The following is a 26031-nucleotide window of genomic DNA, read 5'->3' as shown; positions in this document are numbered from 1 at the left end:
AAAAGAAACGTCTATATTTTAGCTTGAGAGGTAGGATGTGTAGTGTTAGGAGCATGGGGCTCACATATGGACTCCACCCTTTATTAGTGTGTCAATTTGGGCAAGTTCTTACTCTGCCTCCCTGATGGAGAACAACATGGAATCTTTGTTCACAGTGTTGTTGTGAAGGTTAAGTAAGATGATGCATGTAAAGTGCTCAGTACTATAGCCAGCATGTGGTTAAGTGCTCAATAAATGTCAGCTAGTGATGGTGATGATAACAGCTGTTATTAAATAGTTCCTTCCAACACTTAAAGTTAGAGGTGCTATATACAGGTTTACTTCTGTTAACCAAACACAGATTATCTTCAATCTAAGGATTTCTTCAGAATAAGAAATCTGTTAAATCAAGTTACTCACTGAAAAAAACACAGTGCTTCAACATCTCTTTACAGTTAGCACTGACTTTCTGCTTCAGAGAACATGGGAAGAACCTACAAGTAGTGTTATTTCTGAAGAACTCAAAATCTGACTCAGCCACAGTAGCTAACAAGTTAAATCTCATGCCTTCAACAACAATAGCTATCACTTGTTGCTCAGTATCTATTAAGCACTGTGCCAGGCACTTAACATATATCATCTCATATAATCCTTTCGACAAGCCTCTAAGGTGGGAAGCCAAAAGGATAATTAATGAACATGGGGAGTTCTTGGGAATTTAAACCTTCCAAAGCATATGAGGAACAACCCACTGCCAAAGACAGGGAATGGAATAGGGCAGTAGTGAGGCTGTAACAGACCACACAGGCCCTGCACCCATCCTTCCACTTTCCTTCCCCACTGCCTCACTTGTGGCCATTTCCCTACTTATTTCCATCAGACCACAAGAGAGAAAATAAACAGAAAGTAAAACCAAATGCTACTTTTACTGTCCACAAACTGCAATAGCCAGCTAGGAAAAGGAGGCTGAACTTCACAGCTAATGTAAGGGTTGGGGCTACTAATTAATCTTAGCCTTAGGAAGGGTCTGTAAGTCTTCAGCCAATCTCTCTAATTTCAGGCAGGAACCATCAATGGGGCTTTAAACAATGTGGTGAGGGAGGGAGAAAAATGCCCAGAAAAACAGCTATAAAACCAATTTCTACAGATGGCAGCATCCATGACTTGGAAAGAACCATAATGATGCTGAAACTATCCAAGTGATTCACTGGAGAAAATAACTGGGACAGGCATCAGAAGAAATGCTTAAGGCTTCAGATGCCGACATATAAATATGAGGCAAGGGTAATGAAGTGAAAATTGAGATTGTAATACTGAGTGGTAGATACAGTATCAGAGGAATTAACTGTAAGATTGTAGTTGTTGGGCTGGGAACCCAAGAATGGTTGGGGCTAGCTTGCTTGCTTTGCTTATTTAAATTTCAAATGGCATTCTTAGGAGGAGAGGCAGAGTAGCACTACTGGCCAAGAAACATACATCTATGTGGAAACGCATGAGTTTGGGGTAGAAACATGCTAAGAGCTTGTGAGTGAAGGAAAAAGGAGAGAGCAATAGAAGTGCTAATGGTTGGGGAGTACAGAACAGACTGCTCAGCTCGATGGAAGATATAGATGATGCATCCTTGTCACAACACAATACACACACAGAAGCAAGAAAGTGTGGTGATGGGGGTGTCAACCATCCAGATATCCACTAGAAGTCTCATTTGGTTAGAAGTAGGGCACCCAACAGGTTCTTGACTTACTTTGGTAACAATTTTATCTCCCAGATGGTAGAGGAAGCAATTAGGGGAACTTCAACTCTGGACCTAATTCTGACCAAGAAGAAAAAAATAGTTGGTAAAATGAAAATTGATAGGAACATTCAGAGAGAGTCACTATGTCATTTCGGAGTTCAGGGTAATCAAAGAGGGGAAGGTGGACTTCAAAAAATTCAAAGAAAAGAGGCATGATTCAATGGCATGAGACTCAGAAGGAAAAATGGTTTAAGAGGGTTGAGCAGCTTCTCAATGTTCAACTGTAACTGCAATCACAAATGATCCTCTCAGGAAGAAAAGAGGGGTGGCACTTAAGTAACCAATACGGCTTCACAGAGATTTCTCCCAGGTCAGATTTTTAAAGGACGTATTTTAAAAGATGGAAAGAGGGCATGTAATGATGGTCTATAAGAGAGTGGAATGAGTTTATAAGAATAATGTCAGGAGAGCTACAATTCCAAATTAGCTGATGCTTGCAAATAATAATAATAATAATAATAAAGACAAAATAAAATACTAAAGACAACCATGTATTCCCTATTTTAAAATTATGTTTAAGGCCCTATCACCATCCCCATGTCACAAAAGTAAATAAGCAAAAAAAAATGACAAACAACACAACAACATCAAAACAAGGAAAGTTTATTGTTAACAGCAGTAGATAATAAAGAAAAAGCAAAACTCCCTCCTATTTTGTTCCTGGCTTCTCTATTAAGGAGAATGACTGTCAGACTGAAAAAGGGAGAAGAAATTAAACTCTAAAATGGGTAAAAAGATGTAAGATAGCAAATAATTGATCCATTCTAAATGAATTACTGGACTGGATGGGCAAATCCCAGGAAACCAAAAGACCTTGTAGGCAGGCCATGGAATTGCTCTCTGTGGATAGTCGAGGAATCACAAAGAATGGAGAGGTGCTAGAAGATGAGATGATAAATGTAGCATAAATTTTCAAAAAGGGTAAGAAGGCTGACTTCCCAAACTACAGAGCACAGTGATTTGGAAAGATATTCTAATGGATTATTAAAGGGATGGTCTCCAAGTACTTTAAAAAGAAAGTAGTGACCACTAGAAGCCAGCTTAAATCCACCAAGAATAAATAAATCAGATTGTGCTAGCTTAATTTACTCTAATAGATTTACATGAACAATACAAAAGATGGTGATTCATGAAGACATGAACCTGGAGGGTAGTTTCTACATGTCATGTCACAGGGCTCTATTCCTGGCCCTCATATTTTTCTCAGAAACATGGATGACACACAGAAGGCAGGCATATCGAATTTGTAGATGACAAGAAACTGGAAAATAAATATGTTGCATGACAGAATCAGAAACCATAGATCAACTGGTTACAATGGCAGGATTTCCAACTCTCAAGACAATCTTTTTTTTTTTTTTCCTAAGACCTCTGAAGAAGATTCTGTAACCTTCTTTAGAAAAATCATAAAATAGTTTAGCAATGACCACTTGGCAAGGATAGTGTTGAGGTGATTCAAGCACCAGATGGGTGGTTGAGCTAAATGACCTTTAAGGTCTCTGCCAACCCTGAGTTTTTATGACTCCAACTTTAAGAATCTTTCTCATTTTCTGAGATCTCCAGAAGAGATTTCCCAGCCTTCCTTGGTAACCCATAGAATGTTTAACAACACTCAAGACAGCATTTCCTCTTATCTTTGTCTTAATCTTGAAATATTTTCTAAAATTTTTTTTAAACCTTATGTTGTTATCATGTTTTCCCCACTAGCAGAAGTTCTACTAGAAAACGTTCTAGTGCACATGCGCAGTCTACATCTGGAAAAATTTCCCTGTCAAAATGTTTTAGATATGTAAATAATTGTATTTATTTTATATCTTCACAATATCCTAGGGAAAGCCCTTCAAGAAATTAATTTAGGATTACAGCAAAGCCATTGAATTTCTCTCTAAAATGACTAAAACCACCTCCACACAGTGGCTGTCCTTCATTTAAAAAGAAAAACAACTTTTTAAAATAGAGTAATAACTCCCCAAATCATCCTCCAGTTCAAATGCAGTTTAATTTAAGTATCCTATCAATGGCAACTGAATATATTCAGCAAAGGATGAGATTTCCTTTTTAACGGCAAGATTTTCCGCCACTTACTCATTTATCTCCAACGCTTCATGAGCTGCAGAAATCCTAGCTTGGGGGTTTCTCTCTCTCCAGGCTTTCTGCATTACTATTTAAGAAAAAGAGAAAAAAACCAAGTCAATCTATACATATAATTAGGTAGATTCAGTAGAGGACAAGAGCTAAATTGGGAATGTCAGCTTAAATTACAAGAATATAGTTCATTGCTAAGAGGGTTGGCCAAAATCTCCAAAGTCACATTAATGTGCTATTCCACTGTGTTTCAACTGCTGATAGCAAACCTTTTTTGTGCTCACAAAACTACAGGCTAAGGAAATCAAGAAAAGGCACTCTAACAGAGATTTTGCATGTCGTTTGCACATTAATGTCACTTGTTTTTGGAGAACATACATTATTTTACACATTTTGAGATGACATTGCTACTAACCTCTCCATTCACTTTGATGCAACATGATTGGTCATTTTCTGAAGCACTTACTACAGACTCTTGGTGTTAGAACATTTTGAAACCATTTCAGGAATGATGCGTGGGTCAGTAATAAGTGCTTTAAGCTTTTGCTTAACATGTGTACTGACATCCCAAATTTACCTGCAAACCTAGCTTTTATACATCAGAGCAGTTTCTGAACATATGGTGGGAAGCTCAATGTTTGGGAATATTTAACTGTACCATGATGTTTCTACCATAGCAAAGAGTACCATTTTACAAAGGAGTAACAATCTCCTTATTTATTTCATAAATTTGTATTTTATAAATTCTTTTAGAGTGTGCAGAGTTTCCCTTTTAAAAACATTTTTTCACCTATTTACTTTGAGTTAGTTTTATAATACAAAAAATTTTGGTTGAATTATTTGAAACTCAAGTAATGTAAAATACACACTAAACAAAGTATTTTCTCAGATGGAGCACACATAGCCAAGGCCATGACCCCATTCGATAGTTAACCTATAAACCAGCAAATAAAAGTCACTAAAATATATTCATTAATCATTTTAATCCAGTGAATTCCAATTTCTACTTTGGATATTATAAAGGAGCAAGATCCTTCAGGCTAACTCAACCAATAATTTAATTAGCATCATATAAGATGTATATTTCTTTAAAATATATAAAACCAAATTTAATATATTTTTTAAAATCATGATTCAAATTATTATGAGGGGACTCATTTCTACATCAATACTTCATTGTGATAAAGGTTTACATAATTATCAGAGTTCTGGGTTCTTATTAGTCAATCAACAATTTAACATTTTATTCATTGGAGTTTTACAGAGTGGATATTCTAAAAGCAGAAATCTTCATACTTAAGCCAAAAAGCCCTCCCATTCAGAAGGACGTATGGATTTTTCATACTTGCGTCTGCGGGACGCAGATGGTCCGAGTCACAAGTAAAGAACGTCTGGTGGTCCTGGGCAGAGAGATTCATGTCATAGTAAGTAAGAGGCTCTCGTCCTGTCACCCAAGTATACCTGCAAAGGAGAAATAAGATGATTAGACACTTTTGAGAGAGAAAAGCAAGACCTATAAAACATTAAGCTGCAGAGGTGTTGAAATATAGACCATTAACTGAATACTAAAATAGCTTTGCTAATGAATAAAATAAATTTTTTTAATCATCTTATTCTCCCTTCAGAAATTATATCAATCAAAATATATAAACATTTTCCCCTGTATTTTCGTCTTAAAATTTACTAGCCATTGCTAATGAAAACCTTCCCTAATTCATATTATGAATAGATACTTTCCTAAAGCTAAGAAAATTCTAATTTGCCTAATTACTTTGCTAAACTAAATTCCAACATAACTTCTGTGACATCTCTATAACCATATTCCAGGTAAGCTTCGAAATGTTTTGAATGTATAGTATATATTGAAAAGAATAACTGTTAATACAAAAACTCTAAAAACTACACATTTTTGTACATTATCCCAAATCTAGTGCTAAAATATTTATAAAACAGAAAAATCAAAACATTTGAAGATAGTATTAAAAAATGGATGCACTAAATAGACTGTTACAATGACCCCTAAATGAACCAGCAAAAACATTTACTGCTGTCTTTGCTCTCTGAACCAGACCCATTTGTTTCCCAAGCTGTCAAAATGCTTACCGATTATATTCAGCACCCCTAAATAAATTTAGTGGATTTCGCCATACTTTGCATTCTGCAACAAAGAGAAATGTGAAAATGTTACACGTAAGTTCAGTGACACTACAAGCTAATTAATTCAGCAAAACACCCTTCCTGGCCATTTGATAAGATAATTCTATTCTCTATCCTTTCCATGGGAAGCAATGTGGAAAAACTCTGGGTGGTTAATCACAAAATGTGGCTCGGGCTCCAGACTTTGGAAAGTTTTGCCTAATCTCTCTGGGCCTGAGTTTCCTCACTTGCCAAATCTAGATACACGCCAAAATCAGCTAGTTCATAACTCCTAAAATTATTTCAAGAGGTCCAAACTGATTCTATGAATTTACTTCTAAAACCTTACAGATAAAAGTATAGGCAGAAGTAAACCTATTTTCTGTTGGTCTGAAACATATCTCACAATAACGTACATGACAAGACAAACTCTAGAGTATAATATGCAAAGAGCCTTACAGTCTTAATTTGAGTTCATGATAACAGTGATTTTATGATAATTTACCAGTTTGCTTTTGCCTTACAGGAAAGGAATAAGAAAATTAATAAGGCTACCATATTGTAGGAAGAAATGCAATTTTAAAAATTGTCTCAAAGCATTTTAATATCATTTACTTGCATAGATACATGTACTAATCAACATACTAATATCATAATGTTAGCATGTCCTAATAGACCATACCTTTTCATCATACCAGGACCACAGAAATTTAGAACAAAAGGACTTTAACTTAGAAAAGTCAAACATTAGCTTTAAGACTGTGTTACAATGGTAAGCATATGACTAATAAACTACAATTCTTTTAAAACAGTCTATGATTAAGACTTTCTACTGATTCAGAATACTAGATTTTGGATGAATAAGATTTTATTAGAAAAAAAAACAGTTAATAGTATTCAAAACATCTATGTGCATGTGTAACCAGCAAAAACTACATCCAACAACATATGTACAAAAAAGTGAGCGGTTATTGCAGAAATCCATGGTGATTCATTAGGATTCTACCCTCAGTCCTGTACATTCAACGTCCATCCATCCACTGAGCATTAATTTGAGCACTCACTGGAGGAAATAAGTAAACCATCAATTTCAACACAGTATGATAATGGAGAACACAAAACACTCTGGGAACATGTGTGTAATCTCAATAAATATTTGTTAAGATAGTAAAGGATGTACACGTAACAGGAATACATGTTTTCATTTAAAGAAGATGCACTTATTTCTAAATTAGGGCAGGATCCCACTTAAAATTCACGCAATATTTATAAATAATGGCCCTAAATTTTTTGTCACTTAGCTTAACTTGCCATTTAGAAAATGATCTTTGTCCACTTAATTTAGCATCTCTGCCTTTTGTTCCTGAGAAACTGAGATTTGATGGCTGTCAATTCATATGGCATTAACTAGAAAATTATGCTTCCTGTAATTACTTTTTCTCCCCTTAGAGGAGTCACTAACACCCTGACTCCAGATCATGGCTTGAAACACACTGGTGAGCCAAATAACCATAATCCCTGCCCTTATGGCTATTATAACTACCTGGACCTCACCACTGCCAACCCCTGCTCAGAGAACCTCTTTTAAGATTCAAAGTGCTCTTCTTAAAGCTTCATGAATATTGCAAGATTTGTATCTAGCATAAAATAAACATGAATATAGATTTATGGATAAGGATCCTCGTGGTAGAATTATTTACTATAAAAGAAGAACATTTGGGGAGATGCTTCTCCTCCACTGAATTTCCTCTGAAATATTAGTAAAAAGGCTATGGCAAATATTTTGTCTCCAACAAATACATTATTATACTACCTGAAAGGATAAGCACTGTTTAAACATCAATTGTCAAATTACAAAGAAAACTGTTTTCAATTAAAATTTCAACTCTATTATATATCAGATGCAATTGAAATGATTTCTAAACAAAAAATAACTCCAAAGAGAAATCATGGATTCACTGAGCAGTATCTAAAGATGCTCTTTATTTAGGAAGTGTCACAATATAGCCAGTAGGGGGTGCAGCAAACATTGTGAAATACTGCTTTTATGACTTCCATTAGAGAACTGAGCTTAAAAAGAAATCTGTGTTAACATCGTTGTCGTGTATGTGTGCTGAATTCAGTTTAATTATCCCTAAAACTTAGAAAAAAGGATCTAAGTAATTGCATCAGATGTAAACTGTTCTAAGTGAGAATAAAACATGTAACGAAGAAGTACCTAAGAAATGTCTTCACTAGTTATGCCCTTAAATTGAAGGTGCAAGACAGGTATATTTTTCTTTCAAGAAACAAGCAATCTAGAGGTCAAACATGAACACATGTCAAAGTTTTGCTTTGAAATTAGGCCACAGCTATGTTAATTTCTTCTTTGTCCCTCTGTTCCATAATCTTACCTTGACTGCAAAAACTCAGTCTGGAATCACTCCAGGGAACATACCTCATAAGTATCAGGCTGCCTGATGGTTTAGTGATAGGGACGAAGGACATAAATGCCAAGCATATTAGAATATGAAGATTTAAGTCAAGAAATACTCAGATCTCCAGAGGGTAAGAGTTTCTTATTTGTTCCTTTAACGAATAAATTCTTTATTTCAAATCAGATTTAAAATTTTACCTCCAAAAGGAATTTTCCATTCTTCATTAACATCAACAATTTTAACTCCCTCAAGATGCACTAGAAGTTGATTGGGACTTCATCGCGAACTTGCTAATATCATTAATAATATAGTTAAAAATATGCCCTTAATACAACAAACATGCTCTCTATAGTTCCATACGCAGCAATTCACAGTGCAGTCTCTACTCACAAGTGCTGACAGAAATGTTCCATCCTCAGCACACATGCAAGAATGAAATTCAAGAAAAAGGGGGCAGCAGCAAATATTGGAATAACACTTGTTTAATTCCCAAAGTCTGCGGAAGAGATTCCCTACTTTGTCATAATGAGATAATTACAAGTTTCTGTGTGAGAGACAAAGAACCTAAAGAATAATGTTTACTATCTACAGCTAAGTACTTCCAAAAGCAAGCTCTAATCCTTTTTTTTAGCCCTTCCTCTCACTACTCCCTACTAAAACCTTCCATTGCAATCATACTTATTTCATGTATTTTCATACTCAACTACTCTTCTACAATGCCCATCCTATCACTCATAAGACTGTGTGGTTTAAACATGTATTGAGTAGCTAATTATGCATTAATCTCTCAATTAGGCCATGGGTTACAAAAAAAAAAGATAACAGCTTATGTCTTAGAGGAATGTTTAGCCTTGGCAGAAAAGTGAAAAGGGTATTGAACTAACTGGCACCCACCTGAAGAAGCTCTACAGAGGGAATAAATATTCTGAGAGAACCACAGACTTTTCCCTTTGTCACAATATTCAAGGGAAGAGAACTCAATTCTCATAAAACAAAACAAAAGGCTCTACAGTCACTGGACTTTTAATCACACAGAAAGAAAATATTATTCTACACCCAATTTAACTCTGAAAACTTTTTTCTAAAATTAAAAAAAAAGATAGAACATTCCTCATCATAGGGACTTCAAAAGTTATAAATTGCTAATTCATGGCCCAGAAAGGTTTCAAAATGTTAACACTTCTTCCCAGAATCTAAAGTATGGACAAGCATGACAACGTTATTACAAACAGCAGTAGCCGCAACTTTTGTTGTTGTTATGAGCTTGATTTTCATTGACCTTTCTGTAAAGGGGCCTAAAGCTCAATTTATCTATATTCCTTATATACATTAGTTAGAGGTATATATTACATCCTTTTTACAAAAGCAAAAACAGAAAAGCTAATTTCCATAAGGTCTATGGTAAATGAGATTAAGGCCTGGTGTCCAGACTGCCCAACTCTTATCCATTATATGCAACAAACCTGTTAAATCCTGCAACATCATATTTTGGAAATATTGTGAGTCCATCAGTTAGACTTTTCACTAGAGAAACGGTTTTTAAAAACTCCTCTGGAAAAACATTAGGAACTTTTTAACACTTTTAAACACTTTAGTTCCAAAGTACAACAAAAAAGGGTGCTAGCTAAAGTTTCATTGCCTTGTATTATAAAATTAACCCCAAATCAGTCAATTTCTGACAAGTGATTGTGCATATGTTTATTAGCTTTGATAGCTCAGAAATGAATACCCAATTCTCTACATTATTCAGATCAATTTAAAGCAATCATTATGAGTAAAAATATTCATATTCTTAAATAATTAAGCTTTAACTGTTTCATAACTTTAAAATGCTATTTTGAAACAATGATTAGAAGTAAAGGCACAAAAATATGTAGGTAGCTTTCAATTCAAATATGTTACTATCTCAAATTATTTATGAAATAACAAAAGATATAAGTACATGTGAATTTTAAGAACATTATTTTGGCCTGTTATTTAAGATAATGTACTACTTTCTTCAAGAATACTGTTGAGATGGTTAAATCTGTAGCAGCTTCTGTCATACACTTCTCATTGGTCATTATTCACCTAAGTCAACCAATCCTACCAAATAATGTGGAAATGGTAAAATAACTTTACTAAATAAGTATTCCCTAGCTACTAAAACTGTTTTAGGTATTATCATCATTTAACTGGAGATCTAATTTGTACTAGAGCACAAGAGCACAAATTTTACTGGCAAAGGATTTTAAAAAGATGTGAAAGACATTGGCTAAGATAATCACTTTCAACACATCCATTAGATTGTGGTGAGTTTACCCGCATTGAGACTATTAGAGAGCAGCCTGAAAGGTCCTTGACGTGTAGCACTTTGCAGTTTTGCTGAGGAATATATTTGAAAGGCAAGCACTGAATGGCCTGGATATAAAAGAGTCACTCAGCTAGTGAGTAAGCCTGGCTGACCACAAAGCCATACCTCCAAGTGACTGCCATTCTCCACAATCATGCTCGTAGAGAAATCAGTTCATCTGGGCACACTGCCAAATGGCTGTCCTCTGACTTGACATTTCCACATGACCTCATTTAATGCTCAAGTGACTCTATGCGGTAGACATCACTGCTATTCCCATGTTTGCAGGTTAAGATACTAAGACGTAGGAAAGTTAAACAACTTGCCCAAGGTCACACACAGAAGATTAGGACCACATCTGTCTGAACCCAGAGCCCCAGCTGTCAACCACTGGCAATCCTGCCACTGACCTGTTCCTACAGTAAGTTTAGGTTAATGTCACTTCAGAAATAATGTCATCCACTGTAGTATAGAATTTTACTAAAATTATTATTTTAATTGCTTGATAATTAGGTTAATCTTGGTTTACAGACCTCACAGAGGTTCTGGACAAGGTCAATTGAATTTTTTAAAGTGCTTAAGAACTTGAATTGTGAAGTAAGACGACCCAGGTTATCCGCCATGTGACCCTGGACAGATTACTTCACCTTGCTATACCTCAGCTCCCTTAACTATAAAAGAGAAATAATAATATCCGCTTCCTGGGGCTATTGTGAGGATCACGAGAGATAATATCATACAAAGCTGATAGCAGACACTAAGAGTGTTAGTTATTATTATTGGAACGAAATGGCTTCCTATGGAGAAAATTATTTGTTCTAGTGTTATGAAAATTTGGGATCTACGAAGGTCTTGAATATATTTTTTTTACTCTACCTGAATTTCTTACATCGCCATTGTTTTTCTTTATTATCTGAATTTAATCAGCGCTTAAATTGCTTCTAGCCATGTAATAAAATTTAATTCAGAATTTAGAATATATACATTTATATAGATTTAAATTATTTAGAATTTGGAATATACATATATATATCTTATGAAGATTAAAAGAGATTAAAAGGAGATGATTTGTGACAGGAAGCCAAGTGACTATCCAGTTTGTTTAAAGATCCAGTTCTATGCAAGAGGCTATTAAAGTATCTCAGATAATTTAAACTTGACTTTGGCAGGGATATTTTTCATGTGACAGAGCACTCTCCACTTTTCGCATTATCCTGAAGAAGGTAAACACTGCAAACCTTTGTCTTTATGGCATCTTATTTGAGAACAAGGCAAATTATCAAACAGATGTTCCCATAAACCCAAATTCAGAATGTTACTGAGACCTTTTAAATCCCTATTCATCATCAGCTCATAAACTAAGCTGAATTAAGAAATGGTAGTGAGAAACATGGTGATGTGGCAAAATATATAAGCAGAGTTTATCAGAAATTGCATATCTGAGAGGAAAACAGCAGTTTAGCTCCCAAATAAAGCAAAACCAGTGGAATGGACACAAATGCTAACTTCAGCCAAACAATCTGAAGTTTGACTGAAGTAAGAAACTGTATAATTAACTACATTTCTCCACTGGCCCACAGATAAAGATCACTGCAAATTTTGAGCAAGTCTGCATTCAGGCCACTTTGTACAAATCCAGAAGTTTAAAAATATATGTACAATCTGCCTGTAACCATAACAACCTTTCTCACTCCTCACTCCACCACCCCCATCCCAAGTTGTTCTTAGGTAGGCCATGTTTTTCAGCTTTTATTCAAAACAAATTATTCCTTAAGGAAAGAGTTACACTGAATTTTCATATAGAACAATGTTTATAACTGATATTTTCCATTTATTCTTATTTTCAATGATTTTCTCAAATAATCAATAAAATACCATTACACTGCCTTTGCCAACATCCATGGGACTTTGTGAGCCATGTTATATTTCATGTACAATTCAGCAAAGGGCTGTCTTATGATGCTCCAAGAAAGTCAACAGATTCACCCTTCTGTTATTAAGGCCAATAGTCATTTTATTATTATGAAGGCAATGGGAATTTTTAAACAAGTTTAAGAAAATACACTGATAACCCTCAGCTTTGGACCTTCTTGATACTTAGCATTTGAAATGAGACTATGAAATAGAAAGTGATTAAAAGTAGAGATAAATTCAGACAATGTACCTTTTTAGTATTTTTCTTATTCAAAAATCAAAATCACCACAAAAAAAAACAGAAATAGACAATGGTATTATTCCAGTGGTATCTGGCACTTCCAAACTAGCACACATGTTTGTTTAGCTGAGTCAGCCAAATATCAGAAGCCCAAATGTCAAGAAGTGGGCAGACGGAGACCTAAATATACTTAGACAAGGGAATTTCCATTTTTCTAAGGATAACTATTTGAACACTGTTATGATATCAGATAACAAATGCTGCTATCTATTATACAAGAAATGAATGGACATATAGAATGCATAGTAGGCACTCAGTAAATACTAGTAGATATTAATATCAAATGAATACTAGTAGATAATATTATCATTGAATTAGTAATAATATCCAAAAGCTCAGTCTTAGCCAAGTAAAAAATACAAACAAAAGTGAGAATTTACACAGGTTATCCTCAGTTAATGAATTCATTTCTTCCATGATAATTGCAGAATCTTGTATCTGACTAGATCTGATCACATCACTCCTCTGCTTAAAAGGTATCATTGGTTCCCATTCCACTGAAGATAAGGCCCAGGTTCCGGATTCCTTAGCAGAGCACGAGCTGCTAGCCAACTTTGGCTTCTGTCACAATCCAGTCCCTTTCCCATATGTCCTGTTTTCTAGTCACATGAAGCCAATTTTTATTTCTTGAACATGCCGTGTTTCTCATGACACTCTGCCTACAAGTCTCCCTTTTCCCTTATTCATCCGTCCAAATCACTATCCAAATCAAATGTCACCTCCTGAGTAGCCTCCTCTGATAGTCTATACACTATCTCTCTACTTCTGTTAATCTTTAATATTTTTACCTTTAGCAACACTTATAAAATTGCATTGTAATTTTTAAGGCATGGCTTTATTTCTAGCCTCTTGCAGTGTCCTATTTCTTTGAAACTCAATGAATTAACACATGAGTACATGCAAGGCCTGTACTTTCTCCTGTTATAAAACAAGTGGGAAGAATTTCCTAGCTCAGTCTCTCTGTCAACTGAGTAAACATTACCTAAGTACTTCTTATGAACCTAGTCTTGTGTAGGTTTTTATGAATATGATTTTTTTAAAGGCAAAGTTCTTATCCCCATGGAAAACTCTATCAAAGGAGACAAAGGGATAAGTGCTCTGGTTGTATGAGGAAAACATACAAATCTAAGGAAAACAAAGGAGGAGATCCCGACCCAAGCTGGGAAAAGTAATTTGCTCCTTCAAGGAGAGAGCCACCAGTTCTAAAACTTGAAGGATAAAGAAGAAGAAATTTTAAAAGCCACATTAGGTGTTTTCCTTCCTGTCTAGAATAACCGACCCACATTTCGTAACTGTCTAACCAGGTTGTACGAATCAAGGATCAGTGTATATATAAATTTTGTTCCAGATTTTAAGTCAATACTCTTTTAATAGACTCTGCCAGCCTGCTATGAGTAGTACTGGGCACCTCTTGGTACAATTTATTTTATGACTAAAGGGTACATGTATAAAAGATGGCATTGCCCAGCCAGGTAACAAAATGGTCCGAGACTTTGTAAACTCATTCACTTTATGAAAGGAAAAGAGACCTCAGCAAAGCAAAACATTACTTTAACCAGCTACTATAATAAATGCTATTCATTATTCTAACGAGGAATCTTGATCATTCAGTCGCCAGGCATGAGCAGTGGTGGATACCTGCTACCACTTTGCACCTCCTGTGTATATCCCACAGATTAATTGTGCTCTTGTCTGACTTGAGTTACTATAGCCTTTGAATGACAAAGAACATTGTAGAAAATTAACAGATTGAAAACAGAAACCATCCTCATCTGAGACCATTTTTTATAGTGAATACATTTATATTTTCATTGAAGTTTCCCTTCTCTCTCTACTTGATCTAAATCTCTTGACATCATTTCTCAAAGCAATGAAGAGTTCATACCCTTCCCATTTTCACTATTATTTTGCTGTCTCTCTTAGTGGATGCCTTGATTAAGCCTTATTCTTTATATGAATGTTGATGCTATTCTTAGTGCTGTAACAGCAGCTTTGTTTCAAAGAAATAGTAGACACTGCAAGATGCTAGAGATACTACAATAAAGCCATACTTTAAAAAATCACAATGTAATTTGATAAGTGTTGCTAACGGTAAAAATATTAAAGATTAACAGAAGAAGAGAGATAGTGTGCAGACTATCAGAGGAGGCTTCTCAGGAGGTGACATTTGATTTGGATAGTGATTTGGACGGATGAATAAGGGAAAAGGGAGACTTGTAGGCAGAGTGTCATGAGAAACACGGCATGTTCAAGAAATAAAAATTGGCTTCATGTGACTAGAAAACAGGACATATGGGAAAGGGACTGGATTGTGACAGAAGCCAAAGTTGGCTAGCAGCTCATGCTGTGCTAAGGAATCTGAACCTGGGTCTTATCTTCAGTGGATTGGGAACCAATGATACCTTTTAAGCAGAGGAGTGATGTGATCAGATCTAGTTAGACACGAGATTCTGCCATTATCGTGGAAGAAAATGAATCTATTCACTGAGGTTTGAGAAACTATGGACAAGGAAGCTATAGCATCAGGTTGGGAACACTGACCGAAGTGACTGTTGGTTAAGTCAAATGGGAAAAGCCCGGCACAGTGGCTCACGCCTGTAGTCCCAGCACTTTGGGAGGCCAAGGCAGGCAGATCACTTGAGCCCAGGAGTTTGAGACCAGCCTAGACAACATAGCGAAACCCCATCTCCACAAAAGGTACAAAAATTAGCTAGGCATGGTGGTGCACACCTGTGGTCTCAGCTACTTGCTAGGCTGAGAAGTAGGAGGATCACTCGAGCGTAAGAGGTGAAGACTGCAGCAAGCCGAGATCATGCCACTGCACTCCAGCCTGGGTGACAGGGCAAAACTCTCACATGAAAAAAAAAAAAAAAAAAAGAGGGTAAAATTCATAAGATAAGCATTTCCTTTCCCTAGGATATTTATACCCTCCTTCTCTGATACAGATTGTCAACTCCATGGGAAAATGAACTGCATTTTTCTCTGAAGCCTAATGTTTAAATAACAGCATTCTTACTCTCTTAGCATGAGTAACAATAATAATTTAGTAAGAGCGAGCAAATAATATTGCAAGCTGAAGGAAATTCCATACCTGAGACACTTTGCCTATTAGAATCGGAGTCCCCGTTACTGGAATTAGAATTGTTGGAAGAGTTGTTGTCAACCCCTCCCAGAAGGGGGCGCAAGTGGCTTACTGAGACTTGTTCAATGAATGAAGTTCCATACTTGCGAAAATACCACCATTCAAATATCTAAAACAGAAAAATAAGCGTGTTTATGGTCCCTGTTATCATTTATGACTTCTGTACACATGCCCATAAAACATGTTACATTTAGTAATTCTATCCACCTTAAGTACATTTTATTTCAAAAACTGTTTATTCTAAAAATTAGTTTTTAGTAAAATTAACAATAACATTTAAAATTCTCAGTGTGGTTTTCTCTGCTTAATACTGGTTTCAAAAAACTATAATATCAATCATGGATAAAAGAACACTGTTAAGAACTGCTCAATATAATTTTTCTCCAAATTTGTATATAATATTCAAATAACAAAATCACCATAGCTGAAAGACAATTCCAGAAATGTATATAAATAACTCAGTTTTTGAAATATGGCTTATGAAATATTCCAGTTCTTTGCACTTTAAATTCTGATAAAAACCATACCTGTGTAAAATGCTTAAGAGCAAAATCAGGGAGGGGAGGTGGCGGGGTGGGTGGCGGGGGTGTTTGGTAAGACTTCCTTAAGGAAATACTGTTTTACAGAACAAAAGAATGAGATGTATCCCATTTCCCACATGGATAGCACCCAGCCACTGAGGTTCAGCATTATCCCACTTGCAGAGAAGTGCTTTATAAACACAAGCATCTGTTGTACACCATTAATGTTTACTAGTTCACAAGCCTACTAATTGTTATGTACTGTGAATTACAAAAGGGAAAAGAAATAACTTTCAGTAATGAAAGAACAATGATCCTTATATGATTAGACTGAAGTCAGGACTTCCTAAGCACTGGAAAAGCAGTGACCTCCCCCAACACTTCTTACCTGGACTCTCTGCCTCTCTACAGTGAACACTTCCTACCACTGCTCAAAGTGGCTCTCTCCCACATCTTTTTCTCTCCTCCCTGATTGGGGGTTTCCTTAGGCAGTCACAAATCATTCCACAGAAGAAATTTAAGAATCAATCATATCCCAGAGTCTCATAGGATAGCTACATTTTTATAACATAAAATGTGCAATTAACATAGAATTACCTTTATCCTTACTTATTCCACAAAAACAAGATTATCTACTCTGGAATGGACTTTGGGCTATAATTTTAAAACTGATGTTTTCTCTCTTTTGTTCTATTAAAGATTTCTAAAAAGATATAAGGAACATTTATGAACGACCAGAAGGAAGTATCAATCCAATGAAACGTTTCCAATCCTATAACAGGACACCTTGATTTAATCCCAGGGAGTTACTCTTTCTGACTATAGGTTGAGTAGCCCTTAACTGAAATGCCTGGAACCAGAAATGTTTTGGATTTTGAGTATTTTTAGATTTTGGAATATGTGTATCACACTGGTTGAGCATCCCTAATCCAAAAATCCAAAATCCAAAATGCTCCAATGAGCACATCCTTTGAGTGTCATGTCAGCACTCAAAAAGTTTCAGATTTTGGAGCACTTAAGATTTCGGATTTTCAGATTTTAAAGTGCTCAACCTGTCGTGAATTATCACATGTTAAAACATCCAAGTATTTTCTCTGGGCAGAGAGGGGAGAATATACTAGCAAGTTAAGAAGGCACAAGACTAATCTGTAACATTTGGAATGACTAGGAATGGGATTTGGCATAAAGGAAGAAAGTTCAGGAATGATAAATTTACACACCATGGATCTAGAAGGGAGTCTAGAAGGGATCTAGAAGGTGAGTTATTATCTGAACATTAGTTTCTTCAACTGTAAGTGGAAATCATATTTATTGTTTATCTCAAGGGTCCTCAATTTTCATACTAACCCCATGTAAAACACCTAAGTCAGTGCCTGCTGCAGTTGGTTGTCAAAAGTAATAGCAAAGCTGCCATTTATTATGTTAACGATGCACATCCCTTCCAGGGGCAGCACACCTCACATGCTACCATGAGGCACCCCTCTTTATGCCAGTCTACAATTCAGGTTAGTACAGCATTTTGCCTGTTACTAGACCGTTGGTAGAAAGTACTGGAAATCATCATGACAAAGGGTACTGCTCACTGTACAGTCCTGACCACTAAACAAGGCTCTCAATAGATTCATGGCTTTGCCTTTATTAGAAGAGAAGACTCCAAAGGACCCAGAAAATTATTTGCCCCAAGTCATTTTTCTGCTTTCTATATTGTGCTGCTGGAGCACCTGCCACTCCTAAGTTCACTGATTCCATCACACAGCACTACATGTTCCACACCAACCATAAGCAGTGCTCCAATATTACAGACTTGGCCCCTGCCACCACAAGTCTATGTCACAGATCCATAATACCTCTCACAGGCTCCTGACATGCCCGTACCCGTCACACACACACAAACCCTGGTTTTCTTCAGATTTCTCAGTTCTTCCAGCAGAACCATAAAGTGTCAGTGCTACAAAGGACCTTAAAGGTCTACATAGAGTCCACTTACAGCTGCAGAATGAGAACTACCCATCAAGGTAGAATGACCTGACCAAAGTCTCATAGCTAATTAAATAGTCACTTAGCCAGAAGCCCCTGCTCTCTGTCACTATCTTACCAAGGCCCTATAACAAGGCTTTTTATAGCTCCCTTGCTTCTTGTAAACAGACAGATGTAGCCTATCATTCCTTTTTTCAAATCTTTACTTCCAAGTGCCCTCTGACACTGTCCCTTTGTGCTTTCCTAGTTATAAAAACCAATCCAGAAGTAGTCTATCAACTGGGACCAGATTACTCATCCTAAGGTAAAAATGACTTGTATTAACTGGACATTTGCTTTGTAATAGGTGATAGACCTTCGACCCAGTATTTCTAATGCAGTAATAACAGACCTCAGTGAAGACTGGGTTATTCATGCAGCTGTTCGGGGAGGAAAAGGAGGGCCTTCTCAGGTCTGTCATATCCCTGCAATATTACAGCCCCTGCTGTGTACAGAGAACACAAGTACAAAGATGGACCTCTGCTGTGTACAAGGGACACTAGAATAAAAAAGGACCCTGTCCTTCTAATAAATATTGAATGAACAACTAGGAAAGAAAGAAGGAAAGAACTCAAAACCTTCTGAAACTTCAAACACAGTGTCCTCATCTAGGGTCTTAACATAAAAATCTTTCCCTTATTCTGAAACATGTCAGGCTTTGGGCGATTACCTCACAGTATTTTAAAAGAGCTGCACAGATCCAAATGGGCAGATGGTGTTATTTAATGCGCACATATTCGGTGTCACTTTGAATTCTTTTCCCTGGTGCATACCTACAATGTAAACAGCAGAGCTCTCATAAACAAATTTAGATTTTAAAAGTACTTCTTGGACATGCTAGTAGTTCAGTGGGCCTGTCACAGTGGAACAAAACAGTTTTTAGTCTGACAGATAACCAAAAAATTAAAATACAAATATGCATTTCATAGTCTTAAAAACCTCTCCTGTGCTTTTTTCCTATTCATGCTCTTCCCCTAAGAGGGTCAGGTAAGATGAGAATAAAAAGTATCAAGCGGGTTTGGGATTTAGGAAGTCAACAGGGACCTTACCATTTAGTTTAAAGGCAAAACCCCTTCAAACTAGATAGCTGGGCTATGTGACCTTGGTTGCTTTTCTTGATTCCTTGGGGATTAGTTTTCTAATGTGTAAAATAAGATCATTGTAAGCATTCAGTTAATGTTGGACGAAGAGATGGAGAGAGAAAGGGAGGGATGACTAGAAGACTGAATGGAAGGATAGTTGGAAGGTTGACTGGATGGATGATTAGGGCTGGTCTGGTTGATGTAATGGGAGATTGTCTAAATAAACAACAAGATCAATAAAAGATTTTGTGTTCATTTTGTTTTTTACGAAAAAGAGAGGCTCACACATATTTGTGCTAGGGGAAAAGAATCCAGTGGAAAGAGAGAAACTGATGGTGGGAAAGAGTACAAATTACCCAGAGACATGATGCCAAGTAGGAAGCACATCTATTCTGCCTTTAAAAAGTAACCCACCGGCCAGGTGCAGTGGCTCACGCCTGTAATCCCAGCACTCTGGGAGGCTGAGGCGGGCAGATCACCTGAGGTGAGGAGTTCGAGACCAGCCTGGCCAACATGGTGAAACCCCATCTCCACAAAAATACAAAAATTAGCCAGGCATGGTGGTGGGCACCTGTCATCCCAGCTACTCGGGAGGCTGAGGCAGGAGAATTGCTTGAACCCAGGAGGCGGAGGTTGCAATGAGCTGAGATCGCGGCAGTGCACTCCAGCCTGGGTAACAGAGTGAGACTCCGTCGCAAAACAACAACAACAACAAAAAAACCACTTCTTGCTCTAAGATAGTTAGAAAGAGAAAGAATGAACAGGGGGAGACATTCTATTTTGGAAAGTAGAGTGTGTTATGAGCTGTTTCCCAGGCTAGAAGGCAATAACCGGATAAAAACTGGGTGACACTGATCTCAGTGGAGATGCAGGGAAGGTTTATCTTCTGGGAATAAGGGAGGTGGGGACGGAATTGGGAATGAGGGCTGAGGAAGTGGTTTGGACCTATATCTTGCAAGGCAGAAGGGCCAGAAGCTATACTCGAGGCCCATATCATATTTAAAACAAAGATACTTTGGCAAGGACCCAGTTACCAATGCCCAGTGAGTTCCTTCATTATTATTTGTCAGAAGCAGAGAGGATAGCCAAGGAGTACTGGGACTGGGAGCTGGGGGCAGAGACCCAGGTTTCCAGCTGCCCTAAGCTTCAAACTTGTCTCATGTTTACCTGCAGGGAACAAAAATCTGGCAAAGGAACAATAAACAAGGCCCTTCCATCAATCTTGCAGACCTAAAAGCCTTTGCTCAAGATGCCTAGATTCTTCCTATCCAATAAGTCCTCCTCTTCTTTTGAATTGCATAGTCTGTATATAAAACACTTCATGCGTCAGGAATTTCCCTATGCCCTATTATCACACTCAAAAATGCTTCCAGATTTCCACACAGCAAAAGCATAGTAATTCCACACCAACGCCATTAAACCCATGGTAAATCGAAAGATGTCAAAGCTCGAAATTGGCTAAGTGCTTGTTAAGAATTACAATGATGTCACAGGAGGATAGATACAGTGATGGTAGAGGCTGAAGAAGGAATATGAAACTTTATGGCAGTCTACTCCTAGATAGAAAGATTGCCAAACCAACACCTGCTCTAAGTCTTCAAAAATATATCTGGTGGTAAACAGTTTTTTTTTTTTTTTTTTTTTTTGGCAAAAGGGGATTATCTGGGCTTAAGAAGATAAACCTAGGCAGTTGGCATGTGTTACAGTAATACCTGTAACATTTTTAGTTTCTTTTTTGATCCTAAAGTATATTCTTTTTGCCATATTGACTCTTACAAAGTCCTTCCTAATTCCTTATGACAGATAAAACTGTTTTTTTTTTTTTTTTTTTTTACATTCTTGGTTTCTGTATATTTTGTTTAGGAATATGGAATAGCAACCGAGTGGGTCTTGGCTTCCTGCTTCCTAGATCTCAGTCAATCCCTCCTCAGCCACCTGTTCCCCTAAACAGTTGCAGGGGCCATGTAAACTGGCATCCTGCCCTTCCACCCGCCTTTCTGGCCACCTGTTGCCAAGACTTTAAGAAAACACAGGGAAGTAAGGCTCTCTTCAAGGTCAACAGCCAATGGTCCATCCCCACCTCAGTGTCTCTAAGTTCACAGGACGAGATTTTCCACCGCAGCATTAACTACTGTGGCCTAAAAGGGAGGGTAACTCTCCTGAGCAAAGCCATGGAGACCACTGAGAATTGGGAAAAGCCAGCCTGTGTCATTCACCCCAAGTCCTGCCAGCTGTCCTCCAGGTCCCTCCTCTAGAGATTCTAATTCAGTTAGTCTGGGTGGTGCTTGGAATCTATCATTTTAAACAAGTTCCCAGATAATTCTGACGCAGGCAGTTAATTCATTCATTCCTTGGATCTTATGTGCATTTGACAAATATTTTCTAAGTATTTATGCTGGCATTTTGTATACAGTAGTATACAAAAACACAGATATGGTTCCTGCCTTTGTGATGCTTCTATTCTAAAGAGAAAGAAGACAATAAATGATCACACAAATAAAATATAAATGTGCTAAGTACTGGTCTATGTTCTAGGCTGGACAAATCTGGACTAACCCATGGCCAATTGGAAAAAGAAAAAATGTTTCCTCCAAAGAAGGTTGCAGTCTTCCTCCTCCCTCCTTCCTTTTCCTTTTTCTTTTCTCTTTCCCTCTCCCCACTGTCTCTTTCTTATCTACCTGACCCACTTCTGTGTGTCTGTTAAAATGAAAATATCAACCGCTACACCCTGCTGCTATCCACCTTCCCAGGCAAACCTTATGAGAGGCAGAATGACGCTAGGGCAGAGTGGTGGAAATTTAAATTCTAGTCTTCACTCCATCCTTACCTAGCAAAGTTTCCTAGGTAAGTCACAAGTTTTCTGAATGCCTAGTCCTTAGGTCTTCACTGATTTCAAGTGGATTGCTTCTGAGCATTCTTGCTCAGCACTGCAACTACATGACTTTCAAGTCTCTCAATTTGTGCTGAAATGTAAGCTGAAAAAGCCAAAATGGCAGTTTTGTCCCTTTATCCGCCATTAGTTCATTCACCTTCTTCACCTTTGCCATAGCTTATCATTAATCTGTTCTACCCAAATGCTCATGTCCACAATCAGTCCACGACAGGTATCAATCTACTTGCTTTGCCTGACACGGGGTCTCCTGCAGAAGATCATTTACTTCCGTGGTGAACACAAGAAGCTGTAATCTGACAAGGTTAAATGAGCCTGTTTCCTCTCATTGTCTGCAGGCTCCCCAGCCATCTGGCCCTCACAGCATATCTCTCATTCTTTATTCTAGAGTCAAGAGGCAAGGTGCTTCAGAGATGACACAGCTTGACAGAGATGATGTGCTACTTCCCACCCCAACCCCCCAAGAGCCCTTGTAATCAAGTTTCCCTGCGTCTTTTTCCACTCTTTGTTCCAGAATCACCATCATTTTGGGTGATCCATATGCCTATCAATTAAAGTGCTACCTGAAGTGCAGTTCAAGTTCTTGAGATGGATGAAAAAGGGGTGAAAGGAGACACAGCAATCTTCAACTCCACTCTCTTACTTTTGAATAAGAGGAGATGGAAGGCAAGGTCAGAGAACTGGGTTTGAATCTCATGATTTAACTGCTATATAATCTTGGCCAAATTATTTAAACTTTGTGTCTGTTTATACTTAGCAATATAAAGACACTGGTCATATCTACCACTCAGAATTTCAATCAGAATTAAATGAAATAATATATGCAAAGTGCTTAATATAGTACACCTGGCATGGAGTGGTAACTCAATAAACAGATCTTTTGTTATAACTCATTCCTATTCAATCGTCATCTGCTACCACTTTCCCAAAAACACACTTCTTTTACATTTAATCCATGAACTAATTATTTAATTATTTTATTTATCATTCTGATTTTCTCCATTTCCTGTTCTTGATTCTGACTTTTAAAAATTATGCTCTGGATGCCTCTTAAAAATATCTCTGTTTTACACACACACACACACACACACACATATACATATATGTACATGTTTATCTATATACATATACACACATATACATATCCTCTATCCTATTAAAATGTGTATTGATCCCTGTATCCAATGAAATACATACATACACATTTTAATAGGTATATAGGAATCTATGTATAAATGTCAATGCAACATATAGAATTTTATGCATTCTATCACATTTTGAGATAATTAAGGCAAGCATTTTCTGCACATATCCACCTTCCACTCCCAAAAGCGAAGCAAAATCCAGAGATTTTCTGCACTGAAATAAACACTGCCTGCAGAGGCTAGGCATGTCTTTGCTAGCAGATAAAAGACTAACTTGGCAGGTCTACACTGTGATGACAGGTGCAGTTCTTGTGGATGGAACTGGACTGGGATGGGAAGTCTTGTGCCAAGCAGACAGAGGGGTATCTTGAAATTCAGCAAGAGAAAAAGCTGGATGGATACATACAGGCACAGGAACTAAAAGGGAAGAGTGAGCTAGATGGTATAACAAAGTCATTGCTAGCTTTCAACTTGTGAACTAAGAAGTATTAGGGATATCTCATAAAATATACACCTGTTTATTTTTAAACACATTGTATATTTTTTCAGTTAACTGACTTTTTCTTTACAGAGGAAATACCAGGGTTTTTGTTTGTTTTTAGCTCTCTTTTCCAAAGAAATTCAATTTAATTTGATAATTTCAGTCTCCAGCATAGAAACTGTGAGGCCCCCAAATAATCAATTTCCCCAGGGTCAGCCCTATACTTTAAATGTCCACGGTAGGCTCTTAGAACATTCTTAGGGGAGATCAGTTAGGTAATTGTCTCCCTAGGGCCAGGAAGCAAACTGCTAAGCACTTCCACGCACACAGCTATTTTGCAGGGCACCTGATCCTTTACCTCAATGCCGCCTCTCCCTGAAATGCACTCAGCAGAAAAGGATAGTGGCTGAATAGAAACCTTACCCTGGGTTCATTTCGAGGTCTGGCAAAGCTGAGTCCCTAAATGCTAGGCATGTCAACAAGCTCTAAAGCAGGAGCCTAAAGCTGTACACACTGTAGTTACTTAGCTCTCACTACAGACCAGCATTTTGAGAGAGACCTTTCAAAATTTTCCTACAGGAGAGGTTTTCCTTTGCTCAAAGTTTCCTATCAGTCGGAAGTATCCTCTGCTTCCTGAGAATGCTGCAAGGCAAATGTACCATAAGATAGCCCAGCAATGATCATCCGGCTCAGCAGGGGCACAGAAAACCGCACCGGCCCAGATCTGCAAAGGTGGCCATGCTCTAGGGAAATCCCTTTATTGCTGTTGGGGCTTCACCATCTTTGAGTTAAAAAAGGAAACAAAGATTAGGCCTAGCTTACCAGAGTGAAAGGAAACAACCCACACTGAGGTAATTAATTTATAGCCTGTGAATCTACACCAAGCTACTGCTAGAATAAAGTCCAGACCTACCATTCGTACAGCAGGCTAGAAAAACGGCTGACCACAGAGGCAGTGAAATGAGTGACACAGTGCAGGCTGCCTGCACAAGATGGCCTGGGTTCCAAGCCTGCTCCTCCATTGCTAGCTGTGTGACCTAAGGCAGGTTACTAATTGGCCGATTCTACCTACTGAGGCTATGCGTAAGTAAAAAGGAAACAATCAAGCAATGACCTTGTTGTACTGTGGGGAAGAGTAAATGAGTTAGCATGCAAAGTGCTTTAGATCAGTGCCTGACATCATCTAAGTAGGTAACAGTTTCCAGTGACCTTCCCCTGAGAGGAGGAATGCACAAAAAAAGCCTACCTTTCAGCATCAGAGTGAATTACTGGTTTCAGTATGAAATTGTATCCAGAAAAGTTCTTTTTTCCTATTTGTTCACTTAAAAAATATTTCCAAGATGTTTTGAATGAAAATGTTAAAATATTATTGTAAATGTAAATGCTAGTTATCAGAGGGAGACTTGTAATGCCTTCCCCTTCTCCCCCCACAAAACATATATGCTAAAAGATTGCCATGTTGTGGGCACATATTTGGTAAGAATTTACCAAGCATTTTCCCAGTCTGAAGTTGCTTCACTCTATTTAGGAATATTAAGGTAGGTTTTTAATCATAAAGGGATGCCGGATTTTGTCAGATGCTTTTTCTGTATCTACTGAGATGATCATGTGATTTTTGTTTTTAATTCTGTTCACGTGGTGTATCACATTTATTTACTTGCGTATGTTAAACCATCCCTGCACCCCTGGTATGAAACCCACTTGATCATGGTGAATTATCTTTTTGGACATGCTGTTGGATTCAGTTAGCTAATACTTTACTGAGGATTTTTGTATCTATGTTCATCAGAGATAT

General features: G+C 37.3%; 1 protein-coding gene across 11 annotated transcripts in view; it reads right to left on the bottom strand.

The window, feature by feature from the left end:
* Nucleotides 1-26031, bottom strand: part of ST7 (suppression of tumorigenicity 7) — a 284304-nt gene that overhangs the window by 97241 nt on the left and 161032 nt on the right. For 5 of the 11 annotated variants that reach the window (XM_025379148.1, XM_025379149.1, XM_025379147.1 and 2 more), the window contains exons 3-7: nucleotides 16051-16210; nucleotides 5963-6017; nucleotides 5205-5320; nucleotides 3860-3935; nucleotides 1724-1792 (exon numbers count right to left, since the gene is read on the bottom strand). In XM_025379148.1, the coding sequence (XP_025234933.1) occupies nucleotides 1724-1792; nucleotides 3860-3935; nucleotides 5205-5320; nucleotides 5963-6017; nucleotides 16051-16210 (476 nt within the window). Of the gene's footprint in view, nucleotides 1-1723; nucleotides 1793-3859; nucleotides 3936-5204; nucleotides 5321-5962; nucleotides 6018-16050; nucleotides 16223-26031 lie in introns of those variants that run through there. The other 6 variants (XM_025379151.1, XM_025379154.1, XM_025379150.1 and 3 more) reach the window with 2 other exon arrangements.

Source organism: Theropithecus gelada, chromosome 3, assembly GCF_003255815.1.
Source record: "Theropithecus gelada isolate Dixy chromosome 3, Tgel_1.0, whole genome shotgun sequence".
Classification (NCBI taxonomy): Eukaryota; Metazoa; Chordata; class Mammalia; order Primates; family Cercopithecidae; genus Theropithecus; species Theropithecus gelada.
This window is presented reverse-complemented; position numbering and strand designations above follow the sequence as displayed.